Source organism: Athene noctua, chromosome 13 (genome assembly GCF_965140245.1).
Source record: "Athene noctua chromosome 13, bAthNoc1.hap1.1, whole genome shotgun sequence".
Taxonomy (NCBI): domain Eukaryota; kingdom Metazoa; phylum Chordata; class Aves; order Strigiformes; family Strigidae; genus Athene; species Athene noctua.
This window is the reverse complement of record NC_134049.1, coordinates 5943771-5963276: the sequence shown is the minus strand read 5'-3', so window position 1 is coordinate 5963276 and position 19506 is coordinate 5943771. Positions and strand designations below refer to the sequence as shown.

General features: G+C 38.0%; 1 protein-coding gene across 1 annotated transcript in view; it reads right to left on the bottom strand.

Moving 5' to 3' along the window:
* Positions 1 to 10002: 10002 nt before the first annotated feature.
* EFL1 (elongation factor like GTPase 1) overlaps positions 10003 to 19506 on the bottom strand; it is a 79276-nt gene continuing 69772 nt past the window's right edge. The window contains exon 20 of the mRNA XM_074917632.1: positions 10003 to 10564. Coding sequence (XP_074773733.1) covers positions 10376 to 10564 — 189 coding nt within the window. The 3' untranslated portion in view covers positions 10003 to 10375. The remainder of the gene's footprint in view (positions 10565 to 19506) is intronic.

The following is a 19506-nucleotide window of genomic DNA, read 5'->3' as shown; positions in this document are numbered from 1 at the left end:
ACAAGTCTGCAGACATATTTCTGCTCTCCAGTTAATAAACCTATGAAGAAAAATGCTCAGCTAGCATTATCACAGCTACCTGTCACTTTGTACATCAAGAACAAAATGCAAGTGGCACAAAAAAACAGATCCTCAGCTGGCAGAAATCAAACAGGACTCAACTGAAGTCACATAAACCACAATTAATTACCCAAAATGAGATTCTGGTCCTAAAAATCTATGTGTACTAAAAACGGAAGGTTAGGCTGTATTACATACCAGACTTCCATGTAATCAGCTGCAGAAGGAGGCAACACAAGGGAGTCAATCTGCCACACCAATGCAAATGCCATGCCAGTCCCTTGGCTGCACTGAAGAGTGTCTGACAAAATACTTACGATCTTTCAACTGTTCGGTGACCTCCTTCACTGAACAGCTCCTTTGCTCCTTCCAACCCAACATTAAAGCTGATTTCCAACTCTTTTGGCCTCTCCTTTCCTTTGGCTGCCTGCTCACAGGACACACACTCTCTGTGCTAACACAGCCAATAGCATGGGCTGGGGAACTTGTCTCTTTTGATTGTCTAAGAGAGAACCACACATACTATGACAATGACATTGCTCAAGTCCAGACTACTAATATCAATACTAAATCTGTTTATACAACAAGAGCAAGGGAACTTTAAAGTTACTTCACCTTTCAGGCATGTTTAGAAGATACAGCTGTTTGCCATTTTTTTTAGTTAGCTAGGAAGAAATACACAGTTTCATTCTTTCTTGCCAGAGAAATACATGTTACCTGCAAGTCTAGAGTAAAAAGCAGAGCTCAGCTTATCAGTATCCACGTCTTGTCTACACAGTTAGGTACCTTCCTTTGTCCATCACAGTTTTAGCATCTTCTCCTTGGCTTGGAAGAAATGATGTTGATAATCTCAAGCACAAGTGTTATCTATCTGTTACTGTACTTCCCTTTTCTATCTCCTAAACTCTTCTAGACCAGGTTGGCAGAGGCTTCTTCATGTGCTTTTGGGTGCTCAACTGAGAACCACAAAACAAAAAAAATAATTAAGGTGTTTCCCTTATGTAAGAGAATGCTATAAGAGAAGAGTAAGCTCTGTAATTTCAAGACCCTGGGCTTCTTACCTTCATGCAGCCCATGGATCTCAGAACAACACCCCTTCAAAATACCCTTACATGCAGTTCTTCAGGCTCCACCTGTCCCAGCAGCAAGATTCAAGTCACAATTCACTGCTGGGTCCTGGCAGAAAGGGATTAAAAAGGTTATTTAGAGCTTGCTTTCTATACAGTGAGTAAACTGGTACTCAGGGAATTGCTACTGCTGGGAACACACAGCTCCCTTCCACTGTGCTCCCTGAAAGGATGAGTTTGCCACAGTCAAAGGGTTTCTAGGGAATCTACAGGAAGGCGAGGGAGACAGAGAAACAAGCTACAGAGGCTTGTTTCTTCGTGCTTTCCTTTGCAGAAGCAAGGCTGTGCAGAAGGCATGCTCTGACTGGTAATTACCTTCTGCCTGTCAAGGCAGCGTATCTTCCATAGAGCATACTTGCACACTATCTATTATTGAACACTTCCAGAGCAACAAAGCAATCTCATTATGCAATTAACAGTTACTATGAAGGCAGCCATACGAGTGTGATGTTATTTTTTTCCACAGCATTTTAAAATTTCTTCTCCAGCCTTTCCCTTTCACACCAGCTGCAGTGGAATTACTCATTGGCCTTAATACTTACAATGTTGGATGTGACAGCAACAGACTAGACATTGTTTTAACACAGGAAGGTTAATTTAAAATAACCTTCCTAAACTGTTCATACTGCATGACAGCAACATTACAAGGAGAAGACATGGATTCATAAATAGGATCAGCTTTCAATCCCCAGACCAGTGATAGCAGCACTTGTGATGAACATACTGTGCCTAGTCTCCAAGGGAAGTGCAGCTTCAGCTGCCTCTTACACAGCTCCTTCTGTCAGTCACTCCATGAAGCAATGCCCATTTTTCTTCTAAAGAGCTTTTCTCTTGACCTCCTGAAGGTAAACACTACCATGACAAGAGATAAAAGCCAGAAAACAATTAGTTGCAGGTATGTTCCATAGCATGCCTCCTACTATATTTCAGCACCAGTTGGCTCTGGATATGTCTGTACCACTGAGCAAGTAAATCAGCTTTTGGAATTAGGTTGATTGTTATAAAATCATCTAAAGGAGAATTACAGAAATTAAAAAAAGGACTTACGGTCAAACACATATATTATAGGCAACCAGAAACCACTGCTTAATGCTTCACTCCTGCCATGAAAAGTTGTGAGGGCTTTTTTTGTCATCTCAGTCTCTACTCCTACATGAGTGACCTTGACTTTGCATCCTCCCCTTTGAACAAAGTAGGAATAAAATCTCAAGAGAATTCAGGCAGTAAGTCTAGCCAAAAAGTTATACTGCCTTCAGATGCAGCAAAGGAGTGGGACTCCAGCAGCAGCAATCCAGAGGGACCTTGACAGGCTTGACAGGTGGCCCCATGCAAACCTCATGGAGTTCAACAAGGCCAAGGGCAAGGTCCTGCCCATGGGTCGGGGCAATCCCAAACACAAGTCCAGGCTGGGGGATGAGCGGATTGAGAGCAGCCCCGAGGAGAAGGACTTGGGTTTATTAGTGGATGGCAAACTGACTGTGAGCCAGCAATGTGCCCTCACAGCCCAGAAAGCCAACTGTGTCCTGGGCTGCACCCAGAGCAGTGTGGGCAGCAGGGCGAGGGAGGGGATTCTCCCCCTCTACTCTGCTCTCCTGAGACCCCCCCTGCAGTGCTGGGTCCAGCTCTGGGGCCCTCAACATCAGAAGGGTACAGACCTGCTCAAGCAGGTCCAGAGGAGGCCACGCAGATGCTCAGGGGGCTGGAGCCCCTCCCCTGTGAGGCCAGGCTGAGAGAGTTGGGGGTGTTCAGCCTGGAGAAGAGAAGGCTCCGGGGAGAGCTTAGAGCGGCCTCCCAGTGCTTAAAGGGGCTGCAGGGGAGGGACTCTTAATCAGGAGTGGAAGGATAGGATGAGGGGTAAGAGTTTTAAACTGAAAGAGGGTAGATTCAGATTAGCTATAAGGAAGAAATTCTTCCCGGTGAGGGGGGTGAGGCCCTGGCCCAGGTTTCCCAGAGCAGCTGTGGCTGCCCCCTCCCTGGCAGGGTTCAAGGCCAGGTTGGACGGGGCTTTGGGCAACCTGGGCTAGTGGAAGGTGGCCCTGCCCATGGCAGGGGGTTGGAACTAGATGATCTTTAAGGTCCCTTCCATCCCCAACACTTCCATGATTCTATGACTTTAAGTCCTCTTTAAATATGATTAAATCTGCCTCTTCATCGTGATCAACCTTCTTATAGCTCCACTAAGGACGGCATTTGGGCTTGCATTGCACGATGGCTGCTCCAAACTGTTTTCTTGGATCCTACAATAACAAGACAACTGAATGTTCCCTTTTTCAAATGCTGTGAAATCATCACTACAGAAAAAATTGCTTTCATAGGGCACACTAAGTTAGAAGGCTAGCGACCATTTTGTACTAAAACCCTCTGAAAAGCTTGTTGCTTACTCTACAGCCTTCTTTTTACATTAAAATTGTGGGCTTTTTCTTCTTATTTTAAGCAAGTTATAACCCAGAATTATTGTTTTCAGGAGAGTATGTCAGAAGGGACAATGATACACATAACTGTCATGGAGTCATCACTAAAGCCCTAAAGTTTCTTAAGACTTGTCTCTAAGTCTGAGGCCTTTGCTACAGCAAAACAAATGACAAAATATTCCAGGGTAGCAGTTTACACTGGCATAAATCATTCAGAAAGCAATGAAACAAGAGTGATTTATTCATTACCTGACTTAATTTATTACAGTGTAAAAGAACCATATGAAAAATTCTGGAAAAGAGCTCTCCACAGATGGGAAAAAGCCAGCACTGAATTGGTGATGATGATCAATCTGCCTCCCATTTGTAATTCCACTTGAGAAGATGCATATTTTAGCTGTGCTTTGTGGCCACTTCACAAAAAAGTAGCATAACATTACTGAATTCCCCTCCCTCTCGGGGAATAGCAAACGTGTTTGTGAGCATGTAGGAAATGCAGGGTTTAAAAAGGCTATAGATTCTTTTGATGAAAGTTTTATTTTTGCTGCCTGTGCAGATTATTATTTATTGTTAGCCTTTTACACCAGCAGCTTTTCTGAGGGAAAAAATCCATGTAGATACCTCACTAGAGAACAGTGAGACATACCACTTCTGTAAAGGTGAAGGACAAGCCTTTTATATGGCCATCAAAAATGCTAACAGGAAAACACTACTGAATTTTGCTCCCTTTTTTTTTTTTGTTCAAATTCCTGTATCAGCAAGTCTTTACAAAGATAAGCAGTTTCAGTCAAAAGAAGTAAGTTGATAATGAAATTACTCCTCTAAAGAATCAGTGGGGGGTTATGGAGTTGGATCCTTGGTAAAATAGGGGAAGAAGGAGGAGGGATGAGTAGAGGGGGAGGAAGGATAAATTAACAATAAATAAATAAATAAAGCTCCTGTAGGAAAACAGCATCTGTTGAAACAGAAAAGTCTCTGCCAAACAGCCCAAACCACATTACTTCATGGTATCTATTTTTTCCTCCCGTTAGTCATGGTTTGCAGGGGTTTTATAATTATGGAATGATACAGCTGTAAAAGGCCAATCCCCCCCCCCCCCTTTCATTTCAGTTTATTAACAAACTATAAAAATCAATATTTTTTTTTATTCTATCTATTTTTCAGTAGATCCAAACTAGCACCAAACATGTCAAAAAGCACACACTCACAATAGAGAATATGACTAAGCCCTATCAAGTAGGTAAGAGACCAAAATTCAGAAATACTGCTAAATCCAAGTGGTATTTACATGTAAATGTTTTATCTTGCATGTAAACCATTTGTCTAAGCACCAGTAAAATCAGCCAGGCCTACACAGACAGCTCACGTTAACACTGTAAGTATTTTCCTTCTCAGGCCTGTACTGAAGATGCAAATCACAGATACTGAAAATTTGAGGAGCAAAACTGCAAACTGGTGAAGAATAGCACCGTAAGAAATGTATGCATTTTATATCATTTTAAGGACATATATATGCATGGTTTAAGAGATTCTACTCCACATTCTGTCAACGCTTCCCCAACTTCATTGGATCCTACACTGAAGAAAATTCCCAAGAAGCTTGAGTTATGGCTGTGGAAATGACATCAGCTTTTCTTAAACACACCTTGGGCTTTGTAACACTACCAACATGGATGTTTGTGTCTTATACGCCTCAGTCACAGCTGAGATGTCGTAAGTGAATCCAAAGAATTCAACTGTATGCTTGCAATTTTTAAAAAAAAAAAAAAAGGCAAAAAAAAAGCTGCTTTGGACAAAAATGTGTATTTTCTTGGCTTTCTGCATGTTCTAATAAGATTTATAGCTGGTGGGATGGGGGAGGAAATACAGGAAGAAAACATTCCTGTCTGAAATGGAAAGCTTTAGTGCATCCATTATTTTAAAAATAATTCTTAGTTTAAAATAGTTGTTTTCAGGTCACTTTTCCTGTCAATGATAACCTGTATTATACACAAATTTAATGAAAAGGCTTTCAGATTCATAGAAAAGCTTAGTCAAGATAAGAGAATAACAACAACGCAAAACCCCTCAAATTACAGTGTTATGAAAACATTTACTACTTGGAAAATTTATGTAAATATTTGATCTTTAAAAATCCTCTTTCAGAATTGGTTTCATTTCCATGGACTTTACATATCAGAAGTAATGTCATTTAATGGAAATTTCTTATAAGCATCCTATAAGTGGGGATCTAGTAGTATGCAGTAAAAAAATATTAACATTTAACACCCCATCCCACGGAAGGATTTAAAAACATTCTATGAATATCAAAGGACTATGTGTCAACATTACAACAGGTACTAAAAAGACCTCACTATTTTCTTGACTGTCCTGATCCTATACATGATGCGACAAAAAACCCCTGTAGTCCCTTGCCTAGTTTCAACTCTTGAGTTTTCACAGGCAGTCTGGTATGAACAAAAATCAAAATGAATCAGAAGCTGTGTGAGAATTCAAACCAAGCATTTAAAAAAAAAAACGGTGCTGACAAAATAACCCAGCTCATTCACATCCTCTCCTCCACATGCTCTTCTACTTCTATTTCTGCTTTCAAAGGAAACTAGGAAGAAGCACAGAAAAATCTACACAGCTTTCTGAACCGAACTAAAGTTAGAAAGGAGAAACCCTAATAAAAGAAGCAAAACCTTTAGATATCCCGACCAAAGAATTTAGGCTGATATGACCAGGGCCAGGAGAAAAGTTATCTGAATTACCAGTTTGCATTTTGTTGCCAAGTCACACTGTGGAAGGTTTTAAGCAGACCTGCAAGTTTCTGTTCTTCAAGTTGTGTCATCTGTAAATGGCACTTGTCTGGCACTAGGTTTATAAATGACAAAAGTTCCAGACAGCTATATCTGAGGAACACCTCTCTAATCAAGAGGCTGTTTTACTCCCAGAACTGCCGAGTACAGTGTTTACCTCCTGCGTAAAGTAAGAGAAGGAAACTGATGTCCAGTCATTTATACTGGAGACATTTATTCCCCTCATTCAGTCTGTGGAAACAAAGAATAAGCAAGCACTTAGTGAAAGCTGAGGTTCTTCCATCCCCATGGGTCTCAGGTAGTTGCACAAACAGGTGAGTCCTTGCATGCACAAAAATGTAATTTTTTTACTGCCGTGCCTAGCTGTACCAAACTCATTAGTTTAAGGTTTCCTTTTAATTTGGATGTCTGAAAGATCAGCTAAAGATTCCTCAAATAGGAAATTAAAGAATTTTTTCCTGCCTACAGCTTTTCATGAGAGGAATCTCGTTGCTTATTTGTCATCTGTTGTAAAGCCTGACTTGACCCACCTCTCCTCTCTTATGCTCCTGGAAGAACTACTTAAGAAGATTGCAAGGCACTTGAACTGTGCTGCTCACAACCTTCCTATAGACTTATTATGGCTTTCTCCATATATTTATAAACCAACACCACACAGAGAAAACCAGAGGCGTGCACTGTGAGAAATGTAAAGGGAATTTATAATTATGATTGCTTAACCAACCCCTAATTGTTAAAAGAGTTGTCTCAACTCAAAACAATGGCCATTTGGAGTACCAGAATTCTGCCAGGACCCCTATGCTATCAGTATTCAATCTAATAAAGCATTCCAAAATCACTTACAGCCAAAGCTACTCTTCCATGCTGTAACTTTATCAGAAGTACGGTGTACAGTTCAAATGTTGCATGCTTCTCTCTTCTTGTTGGCAATGCAGCTGACTTTATCGAGTGACACACTTTATTCCACACAGACTAAGTTTCCAAATATTAGTGTCTCAAGTCCTAAGGTTACTAGGGAGTCAAGAGATTGTATTCAGACCTAATTTGGGAACCGCGTGTTTTGGTAGACATATAGTGCTTCTCTGGTGGTTTTGCTTGCATCAGTCGTAATGTCAAGCTGCAGATGAATTCCTAAACTAACATGCAAGGAGAGGTAAGAAAGAAAACACAGCACAGATTCCAGTTATACTTTGATTTTTCTTTTGGACTCCTGCTTTAAAATTTAAGTGAAGATTGTTGAAAGAAAGAAAAAAATATGTGGAAAAATAGTGAATCACCTAAGATTACTAGTGGTTGAGAAAATGAAAGATTATTGAAGCAAGAAGATAAAAGAAGCATGGCCAGAGACAAGAGAAATGGGCTTGCTGGCCACTGCTTGGTCTTTATTCTTCTTTGGGGAAATCTAGCTCCTATTTTTGTTTTTCCTTTCCACAAAATGGAATAATTTGGATTATCATATGGCTTGCCCAGTGCATAGTTATCATTCTCTAATAAATATCACCACATAAAATCTGTCATTTTAATACATTATCAATTGTAAGGAGCTTTGATTCTACTGAAGTCAGTACAGCCAAATCACGTCAATTGAGTCCATAGTTTTTTTGAAAGTTAAAAGTGTACCGAACATTTACACATATAAAATACTTTAAAAACTGTGTGTGTTTATTTTAAATATGTATTATATTTACCAATAAAGCTGGCAATGGAAAATGAAATTATATAATGACTAGCTCTCAATTAAATCTTTTCATGGCTTGTTCCACCAGAGAGTTATTTATCCCCCTATGCAGAGATTTTTCAAAATTATGTCATATTGTTATATATGTGTAACAAAGCTGGGGAAAAACAACTATATCAAGTTACTTTTTAAATAACCCAGAGAAAAATGGTTAGAGATTCATGGCACCTAACCAATTAGACTCTCTTCCTACTAGTAGCCATTATTAAAGAAAAAAAGATCTCAAATATTGCTGCTAGCACATCTTGCAGGTTGGTTTGATTTTCTTCTGCTAGTTAGTGAGTTTTTCCTCTTTACAAATAGTGTTGCAACATCTTGAATTATTATCTTTATGCTGTTGGAGATGCAATCCAAAAATACAACATAATAAAACATCAAAGCTATTGATAAATCTTTTTAAATCTATGTTAAAGCTATTTCTGCTTACTCAAGTATAGCAGATGACAGTTAACAACTATGTAGTCATAACAATGACCAACCTGTCCATCTCTACATCACCTATTCAAGGACCTTTGTGACTGCAGGCCACACATCCCTAACTCAGTGTTGGATTCAGCTAGCAGGGTAGCTGTACTAGCCAAGATCTCACCAGAAACATTTATGTCTTCACTTTTTTGCAGGCTGCAGTAAGTTACCACACCTTCCATGGCTATACCAGCTGGCAGTGCCCAAACTACCTAAGTATGTTTGTACAGGTTCTAATAGGGTTGCTGTGCAGACACCCCTTGCAAAACACCACCAATTTATGGAACAACCTTCTAAGAAAGGCAAATATTTCATTTGCTTGAATAATTCATAAATACAATCTTAAAAGGAAACATTTCCATAATGAAAGCAAACAAGCTGGAAAAGAAAAGGCTGCTAGCTAAAATAAAATTTAAGCATTCAAAATCATTCTACCGGCAAAACAGGTAACAGTCTTCTTTCCCATAAGCAAAACGGATACAAGTGAATTCTACCTGCTGCATTGACACACAAAGACTATTTATTCAGAAAGACCAAGAAGGTGCTAAATGAGTACAAGGTAATCACAAATTAAAGAAATAGCTATATTCTGGAAAGAAAAGGACAACCTATTTGCATGGTTATCTGAAACAGAACTGTTTGCAATTAGCAATGACAAGAGGTAGCAGAAAGTCAGTTGGCACAAGATTTAAGAACTTCTTTCCCATTCATTTAACTAAATATCAGAAACTCTTCAAGGACACCAATCTATTCAGTCTTCACCTCTTAGGATTCTTGTCCTTTTCTTTTACAAATCTAAGCAGTCAAACGAGAAGATAATTCAAGCAGCATGTTTCTCTTCTATCCAAGGTTTCCATTTTTCTGAACTAAAACTTATGCCCTATGAGGACTTTTTTCCTGTTAGTCTTGGTCTGAATCATTCTGGAGCCTTCTGCATCCTAGACACCTGCAAACAGCAAGATGTTCTGTGTTTTTTTGCAAGTGCTTCCCTTCACTGAATTCAAGACAACAGGCTGAATGGGTAAAAATTTCTGCAAGTCTGTAACACTCACACAGGATTGGCAGACGTAGCTGTGTGCCTAGTTCAGAGACAGCAGCTCCCAGTTTAGGATAATCCTATGAACTTTTTAATGTCTTCTAAGGAGGGAAAGAAGAAAAATTTTTCTTGGTTTGCAGTGCTGTCTTTCACATGTGCTATTTTTGCCCTCTGATTTAAAGAGGATACATTACTGTTTTGACTGCTTACACAAGGAACAGAGGAAAACAAATAGTTTAGGATCACCCAAAAGGCTTACATCGATTTGCATATGGGTAAGTATGGAAAATACTGGTGAGTAACAAACACATTACAGAAATTAAATAAATTTAAAAAACAAACAGAGTCAAAACCATTAAGGAGCTATATTCAGTACATAGTTTATTTGCAACAAACTAGCTAACCAGCTCTAACTGTAATTACATCTGATAAATCAGAAAGAAACAAATTAAATGAGGAGTTCCCAATCCTGTGACAGAAAGCTCAAAAGGGCAGTTAAGTTTTAAAAATTGAGACCAATTGCAATGAATATGCCTATATTTTATTTAAATAAATAAACTATTTTCTCTGTATAAAAGTTGAAAGGCTTAAGTTCATTAAAACATAAGCCAGAGACATTATAGCATGTAAGAAAAGTGGTGTCAAAGAACAAAGTCCCGATCAAATTTTGAATCTGCTGCATAGAAAATAATCCACCCGCACTTAGCTGAGGCAGGAGAAAAAGGAAGTAGACACAGCTACTTATTTCTACTGAGAGTTCTTTGCTTTTCAGCGTGCTCCACAATTTTTTCTTCTACATAAAGTCCCTTTCGCTTTCTTACTGCATTCATGTACTTGCGGGCCTGGTTCTCTGAGTCTGCCTTTTCCCCAAAGTGCAAATATTCTTCCTCAGTGGTTGGTACCCAGAATGGGTCACTTGAAATGATCTATAAAGAAAAAAAGAGAGTAAAGTAGTACAAAAGTTTATTAATACGTTTCAGATAATCAGTCTCTGAAATAGAGAAATATGAAAAGTAGAGCAGACGAGTTTTCTGGAAAGACTACAATTAGCTATTTAAGCAGAAAACAAGAGTTAAGATGTAGCACTTGCTATGAGAAGCCCACAATAGCTTTTCAAATTCAGTTGCATTCATCTGCATACAAATTTTTTTTTGAAAGCAAATTTAATTGCCAGTCGGCAAACAATGCCAAATAATGTTCAAAAAAAATCTCAGTTTTCAAGAACAAACTCCTTATTTAGAATATTATTGCACTATGATTTTATTAGAGTTTATAAGAACTGAAGGTTTCTGCTCATTTCTATGCCCTGTGTTCTTCAATCCCTATGAGGAGGACAGATGGTTTAAAAGTCATTGTTTCTGGTGCTAACATATATCGTAGAGCTGTTCTTGCAGCTTCGTATCTCAGGGGCCCTCCTCTAGAAGAGATTTCAGAACTAACGTCATCAGAGATTAACTGGATATGTCTATACCCAGTTCACCCTACATACACCACTGTTCTCAGACTACCATAGAGAGTATGCCAAAGATATAGTTAATCTTACAAATTCTTTAATTTAAATAATTTAATTATTCTTAATTTAGTAATTAAATTTAATAAATTCTTTCCTCGTTCCATTCTGCACAGCAAAGCTACATCTTTAATTCCTTAAGAAATTCTGAAGATATCTTTACTCTCTACCTTCGGACTATGTAGACCACACAAATTCTAGGCTCAGTGCTTAATGAGCTAGCCAAAGATAACAATTTATTCCGTTACTGTCAGTGCCTCTCATACTGCTTTAAGAAGTTTTAGCTTTCCAAATAAATGTTATAAGACCTAAAGGGAGGACCCCTCCCCTGCCCCCAATTCTAAGCTCCTAAAAATCCACTTCAGTTCTACTCATGTTAACTTGTTGCAAGCACCAGAAATTACTCCTAAGTCATTAAGTGATCATCAAGTCTTAAACTCATATTACGTATATGTGTAATCAAATCTGGGAGATGCTCCCTAGTGAACTGATGGCTGGGTGAAGAACCAAAACTGTATAGGGTTATAGTCCTAAGATAGAATTTTCCTTCCCATTAGTGGAGAACTAACAATAAAACAGAGCAGAAATATTGCAGTTAATAAGCATTAAGGAACTTAGTGAAAAATAACAAGATCACCTTCCAAGAACACTAAACACGAGCATTAGGAACAGACAAAATTGACCATATTATGTTACTCAGATTTTGTTGCAAATTTCAGAAATACTTATTTCACTTAAAAGATTGTAGATTTCCTCACCAGATGCAGTTACAGGTAATACGTTTTTACTAAAAAAACCAAAGGTAATACTGTATCCATTTCTTAAACAAAATCCTCATGGTAAAAGAAGTGCAGACAAGTATTAGTTACTGTAAGAATCAAGATAGTTATGACAATAATTAAGGACATCACTCTACAATTGTTTCTGAAGCATGTAACATTATCACTAACATTAATAACTGACAAGGAAGGAACAAACTTCCCTAAACTACTAATTTTAGCTTAGTGTTATAAACATTTTCTAGTGTTATAAACTTTTTCTTCTGACAAATACTTTTAATTGCCATATATTTCAAACTAAGCAAATTTTCTTAAAGCTTAGTTAAGCTACAGCAACTAGCAAAACCAAGGAATTAAGCAGCAATGGCTTAAAATGGACAATTTTCCCCAGAAACACACACAAAAAGCAAAGTCCTAATTTAATATGTCATTTTAAATAACACCTAACACCATCAAACAAATTACACTTTATGGGAAGTTAGGAAAATGACTGTGGCAGAAGATGGACATTTTGTATTAAGTAACATTATAGGTTCAATCCTGAAAAAATAGTATGCTAAGCCCCTAAACCAACAAAAACAGCTCTACTTTGTTACAGTTAAGTGTATATACAGTCCTGGTAAATTAAGTGGAATATTACTTGTGCTGAAAGTGACATCCAATCTCAATTATCTAGGTGGGAAATGACTATGCATAGGGCTGTCTGGCTGAAAACCAAAAGCAAGCAGAGCTCAGAAATAAACAGTATGAAACTTAGCCTTCCAAATGTTTCTACATTTATTTTTAACATAAAAGTTAGGACTGTCTAACCATAGAAAAATCTGCCTGAGTCATACCCATTCTGATGTCTTGTACAGGGCCTTACAACCAATGCCTGGAAACCTAAAGCTTACATTAAAAAATAAAGCTCAATAAAAAAAAAAAAAAAAAGGTCCTTACTCTTGGAGAGCTTGAAACTTTTACCATTATTTTATGCAGCAGAAACAAAAACTACAGGGTTTTTTCCAACTTTTGGGCAAAAACTGCATGTTGACTTGATGAAGTTGTAGTGATGTTCATACTGAACATCATAATGATGGAAAAACACCAGGGACTTCCCCATGCATGATCTGCCTAAAGAGCTGAACAAAGAAAAATTTCAAAGTCCAAGAACACATGAATAAGAACAGGTGATTCATGCTCAATGGATCTGCTCCAGACTGCACTGCTGAGGGAGATTATACAGCTCCAGACTACGACAACTTAAAAAGGCTGTTACTAACCCCTTTGATGAAGTTGGTTTTTTATATTAGCAAAAAATCTAACACCCAGAAATTATGCCCAGAGAAACTGTGAAATAGCGGTTCTTGAAGAATGAACATGACGGAAGAATCCAAAAGTATACAAAACTGAACTTACAGATCTAATCTACGTATAAATATTTGGATACAGTAGTGATGGATGCTTCAGAAAATCCCCAAGTTTGACAGACTGGCTCTTCCAATAATTTATGAAAGGCTTGTTCTACTAATGTTAACTGAAGTTTTGCACTGGATAAGAGTTACTGATAGTAACTCTTCATGCTTCAACAGGTATCTCCGGCTCTCAGGAGAGCCCATATAACAGGGGGCTCAAATGTATGTACTACTTACTATGTAGCAGCCAGCAAGGGTAAACCTGCAAACTTATTGCAGCACAGGGCTACAAAATCCAGAGCGAACCTTGTAGTGCTACATGATGCAGAGCAGCACTGGAAAGAAACATTAATTCGGTTTCAAAAGCCCCCTCAGGAGCTAGCTTTGCTTCTCAACCTGTCTAAACAATTCAGAAGCTACGTACTGCCTCTAGAGCAAGTTACGGTGGCATCTGAAAACTTCTGTGGTAGGATTGTGCCTACCTGAATGGTGTGGACACACTGCAAAAGATGAGGTTAATTAAAACACAGTGCTTGTATTACTACACCATGGTAAGTAATGAGAGAGAGGAAGACATAGCAAGAGCAAGCCAGATCTATCGAGTCAGCTGGAACCTGAGGCATCAGCTGTGCATCTCCTTTAAGAAGTCAGCAAATAGCCATGTTAAGATAACCCCAGCATAACGACAGAGGTGTTACTGACACAGTGATATATAAAAACAGTAGGCAGTTTTCTTTTTTAGAAGTTCTCGTAAGTGACTGTCCCTCTTCTATTCACATCATATTAATGAATCAAAGCAAATACATACAGCAGGTGGCATCCATCATTCCCCACACTCTGTTAATACAGTGCAAGCAAGCAAAAGGAAAAAAAACGTTTCCATATAATGCTCCAAAAGCACTGTCATCAATTTGCTTACAATAGTAGCTGTCAGAATGGTGGGTCTGGGTTTCCTGGAATCAGAGCTGAGAAGGTTTTTAGCCCCTGAGCTATTGTTTGTATTCATGGGAACCACATAGGGATGACTCTGGAATCTGTGACAGAAATTGAGGTTTTGTCTGGATAAAGTCCTAAATGATTAATTAGATTCTAAATAGACCAATCCTCCTGGAATATGATGTAGCCATTTAACAGAGGGCACTTACTGTGGATCCTGGAAGATCAATAGGATCAAAGCAGAAAATACACCCATAAACGTTATTTATTCTATGTTGCATGTCACTTTTAATTTAATATTATTTAATGTTTCCACATAATGTTTCCACCCTAATTTTTCAGCACAAAACTAAAACATATAGCCTAAGATTCATTTAAAAAGCAGAAATATGATAGTATCTTAACAGTGCTTTTCCAAAAAGTTACACTCCTGAATAAAAACTTCAATCAAAACAGACCTGGAAATTCAAAAATATGCCTTTCACAGCTGAAAAATCTTTAAGTGATTCAAGCAATTCAGTTAACCTTCTATACAAGGTCTTTTGTCCGCCTTCCTCCCATTCTGCCTGGGTGCCATGTGTCTGGGAACCACTGAGCAGGGGTGACAAGAAAATTACAGCCAAACTGTTTATACCCCAAGTATAAGAGAAGATGTCAAGAGGAACCAATATTAGGAGAAAGACACTGTGAAAGCAACAATGTGATGGTATTGTTAGCATTACGGTAAAGTGTATTTTAAACATACTCTGTGTGATTTGATAAATAGAAAATTCAGTGTACTTTTGCTTCAGGAACTTTTGCTAGGACTTGGAAATTAGTCTTTCTAACAGCATAAACTAGACACTGCTCTATGCTTATTTATTATTCAACACCAGAATAATCTGATGGGGACAACAGCAGCCTTAACTGCAAACAGCCCAAAACAAGCACATGATTACTCCTCCAAAGTGTGCATGACAAAGCAGCAAGACAGCTACTGCTTCCTACTTAACAAAACTGAATATTTCTACACTACATCTGCAAGGCTCTGCTGAAAACAATTTATTTTAAAAAGTGCATTATAAATCAAGGTTTGTCTAGTGGATCCCTGGACTAGCATTAGAGTACAAGTTTTTCTCTAAATGCAGCCATATAAAACGCAATACAGTAAAATGAATTAGTGCATAGCAGCTGACAATTCTTAAATCTGTTATTGCAAATGCAATTCTTAAGTGATGGAAATGTTTCTTAATAGTATTGTTTAACAGTATCTTCATTGATCTAATTTATAAAAGTCTTCAGTGATACAATTTGTTTAAAGTACGACTATAAGCAAATCACTAGAATTCCATTATACTTAAAACAGTCAAATATATGCTGAAGAGTATGTTCCATAACTCACTGAAGAACTATGAGGCCACTCTAGGTATAAATAAAAAACTGTTCACAATTAAGTCAGCTGGGATTAGGTATTTCAAAGAAAGTGAATAGAGTACTTCAAATACTGTAAGGGCAAGGGTATTCTTGCGAAAAAGAAATCTTTCTAAAGCAAGATGTTTCATTAAATATCACAACTATTCAAACCAACACACCCAAACAATGAAGTCTCATAAGACTTGTTTAGTAACAGCAGGCAGAGTAGCATGGGCAAAACAGCTGTCATTTTCTTTTACCCTAACAACCTACACATTAATTATTCAAATAAATGCCTGCATCTTTACCAGATATAATCTGAATACCTGTAATAATTAATCCATAAAAATACAAATACTGTAAGCGTACTATTTTAATACTGAAAGACAATACAGTATGTACTAAATTCTGCAAATGATTATGTAAGCTAATCAAACTTTTCAATAAGACTTGAGTTAGAACAGATCACTTTCAATTCAAGAGGACTTAGAATTTTAAGCCTTAATTTGAGGATGATTTATTATTTGCATTTCAGTGGCACCCAGATGGCTCCAATAGTGATCTGGGTCCCATTGTCTAGTGTATTTCACAAAATGATGGTATGAAACAGTTTCTGCCTAAGGCAGCCTAATTATGCAAAACAAGGTTGAGAGAAGCATCAAAAGCAAACAGAAGGGATCTGCCTAGTTCATCCAAAAGGTCAGGCTGATCTGGGAACACAGCCATGTTCCTAGTAGCATTTCCCCTACTGGTCCTTACTGCCTGATGAGGACAGAAAATTTCTTTTGAGCCAAATATCATCAGTGTGGAAAATGCTTCAGTTGGATCATGAATAGAAAGAGCACTCTTACACTGTCCAGTGAAGATTTTAAGACCAGCAAGCAACATTATGGCCTTTGTGAACTGCTTAATAAGAAATCCCAAGAACCACTAAATTCAGTGTGATTGAGCACTACCACAAGCATGCCAGGAAAAACATTATGCCAGAAGCTGTTTTTCCAAAAAAAAATTTCAAAAGAACTATTATGCCCTATTTCAAAGATGACACAGGCTTCAGTGCATCAGAATCCTTTCTACCTTAGAAAAATTGATGCTAGAAAGATACTTCAAGAACATTCACAGTTCAATTGGTGTCCATCACTTAGCAATGACATAGACTATGCAACTAAAAGGGTACAGCTGATATGCATGTCTTAAATGTCTGAAGCAGCCCTGTCAAATGGAAATTACCTCTACCTTTCAGGTAAAATGACAGAATTTTGCAGAGGTTTATGTGAAATGTGACCTTGAAAAACGGTTATCTGCTGGGTTTTCAGTAATACGCTGGGTAATGCTGTAAAAGTGCTCCTGCACTGAGCAGACTGGCAGTGTGCCTCCAGAACAGAGAACAGGGCAGGGTACCCAATAAGACTGAGGTCAGGTGGGCTGAGGTGGGCTCTGAAGAGTTCCTTGTACACTTCTGGGATGTGGAATAGGGGCAGGGAAGAGATGAAAATCTCAAATGTGGATAAAGGTTGATTTCTTGATTACACTCTTCCCGTTACCTCAGATCCAGAAAGAAACATTATTTTAGTAAGCCAGCTGTTCTTTCAGTATCACACACAGTGTAATGCAGAGGTACCCAAGTGCCCGGCTAATTCCTGGATTTAACCCAAGCAGCTACAGAGTCAGGAAGCACACTACCACCTAAAACATACCATGCTAATGCCTCTACGGGCAGGGAATTTTCTAAGTCATTCCCTACTTCCATATGAAAGAAAATATAGATCCTAGAGCAGTGCTGCACAATGACATTTGGCAACTTCAGAAGGAAACTCCACATCAACAGCTGCTTTCCCTCAACCCCAAGCAAAGTGGTGTGATGCTAGCATACGACTAGGAGCTGCCATAACCTGTAATGTAGAGCAGCCTGAATACCATTTTTGAAGTGATTTCTGTACTATGGTGTTGAAATACTTTTACTCAGCAATATAAAATTGAAAAATAGGTAAAAACTTACTAATAATTTTGCCATTCTGCTTCCAAAGCAGACAGGATCTCAGCCTGTCCTTGAATGTAACTACAACTTAAAATCTCAAGGAAAGATTCTACAAGTTTGTGGGGGTTTTTTATGGTTATTATTTAACCAACTGTGGGGTCTTACTGGTTTTACTCAGTGAAAAACCTTTTCCTAACAGTATCTTCTTCCTCTGTAAACCTTTACAGGCCCGAAATCCTTCCTATTCAGAACGGAAGAGAATATTCTCTCTGCAGATTCAGCTTCTCAATTTTGCTGCACCCATTGCATCACAGTGGGAAGCAGATATCACCTCCTTTCCTGCTTAGGAGTACTGAGTGACTGTGGGAAGTGCTGAGCACCTGAAACACTTCCACAAAACATCATGCTGGGGATGAGGATTAAGTGGCAGAGGGTGGGAGGAGAAATATCTACAATATGCTGAAGAATTTTACAGAAGCACCTACACATAAATGTTCTCAAAATAAAACCTCACAGTTATTTCGTTAAAATACAAACTTTCACTTTGTACCAAATACTTTGCATACCAGCTTGCCTATTTTATAAAAGGCTAATCTTTGTTGAAAAAAACCCAACAACTGATTTTCAGCCTCCCTTTTTACCATTAGTTTGGCTACCTTCTAGTCAAATCTTGGCTACACAGAATGCTGATGCTTTGCATCACTATAGATCAATTTATGTATCAAAAAAATAAACACAACATGTCTTCTTCTCAAGATTATTAAATCTAATTTATACAGGCATTTAAAAGAGAGCATGCAAACAGACTGCTCTCCTTAGATAATTTGAAAAAACCTCCCAATTTTATTTCTCTTTGTATTCTTTAGAAGTATTTTCTCTCAACAACTCTTGATTGTAAATCACATGATTTGGCAAAAATACAATTTAAGGAAAAAAAAAGCGCGTGAGAGATGGAAGTTACATACCCAACAGAAAAGTTTACTTACTTCATATCCATAGCCACCTTGCAAAAGCTTCAAAACTCAAAAAAAGTATCAGATTCATAACTTTGTTTTCTTTCAGAGACAGGAGGTTTGAGGGTATATAGTGTAACTTGCAGTCAAACTTTAGATATTTAACCTACAGAGATGTATTAGGAGTGTAGATGCACTGCAAGTAAAACAAGCATCCAATAGTATTTCATAATTCACAATATATAAAGGGGACAGCCAAGGCCCTAAGACACCTGAAGTCAGATTTGAGAACTCTTCCAACGAATATTGTAATAACGAACATTCACACATTTAGTTATAAAATAAACTCATACAAATTTATTTTGGCTCAAGAGCGTCAGCCTTGTTTGTGTCTCAGTGACAGCTGAGCTTTAGCCTTGACTTCGGTCAGTAGCTACGAACGGGAATTTGGGAAGTGGAAGGAAAAAAGGAGACATGTGGCTCTACTGTTGCATTTTGTCTTATTACTTAAGAAACATGTATTGAGAGGGAAAATTAAAGTCACACCACTACCAGTTTTATTTACTAATTTAATTAGCTTCAAATATCCTGGCCAATACAACGAGCTTTTCTTATTTGAAAGGTTCCAGGTTATTTCTAGAATTCATTTACATGCCTACTCTCACTGCCAGAATGATGTAAAGTTACAGTTCAAACCTAGTACAGATTCACCAGCTCTTAGAGTCTCTCATTACCTTAGTCTGCTTCCTGTTTAATGCACACCTAACAATCTCATCCAGCAACTTCTATATTAAGCCCTCATCTTCTGAGTTGTAAAATGACTTACAATTTGGAAGGAATGAATTAAAACTCAAGAATATAAAACTTGCAGATTCAGAATGCCTCATATTCTTAGCACTTATTACAGGCAGTCCTTCTCTTACCTT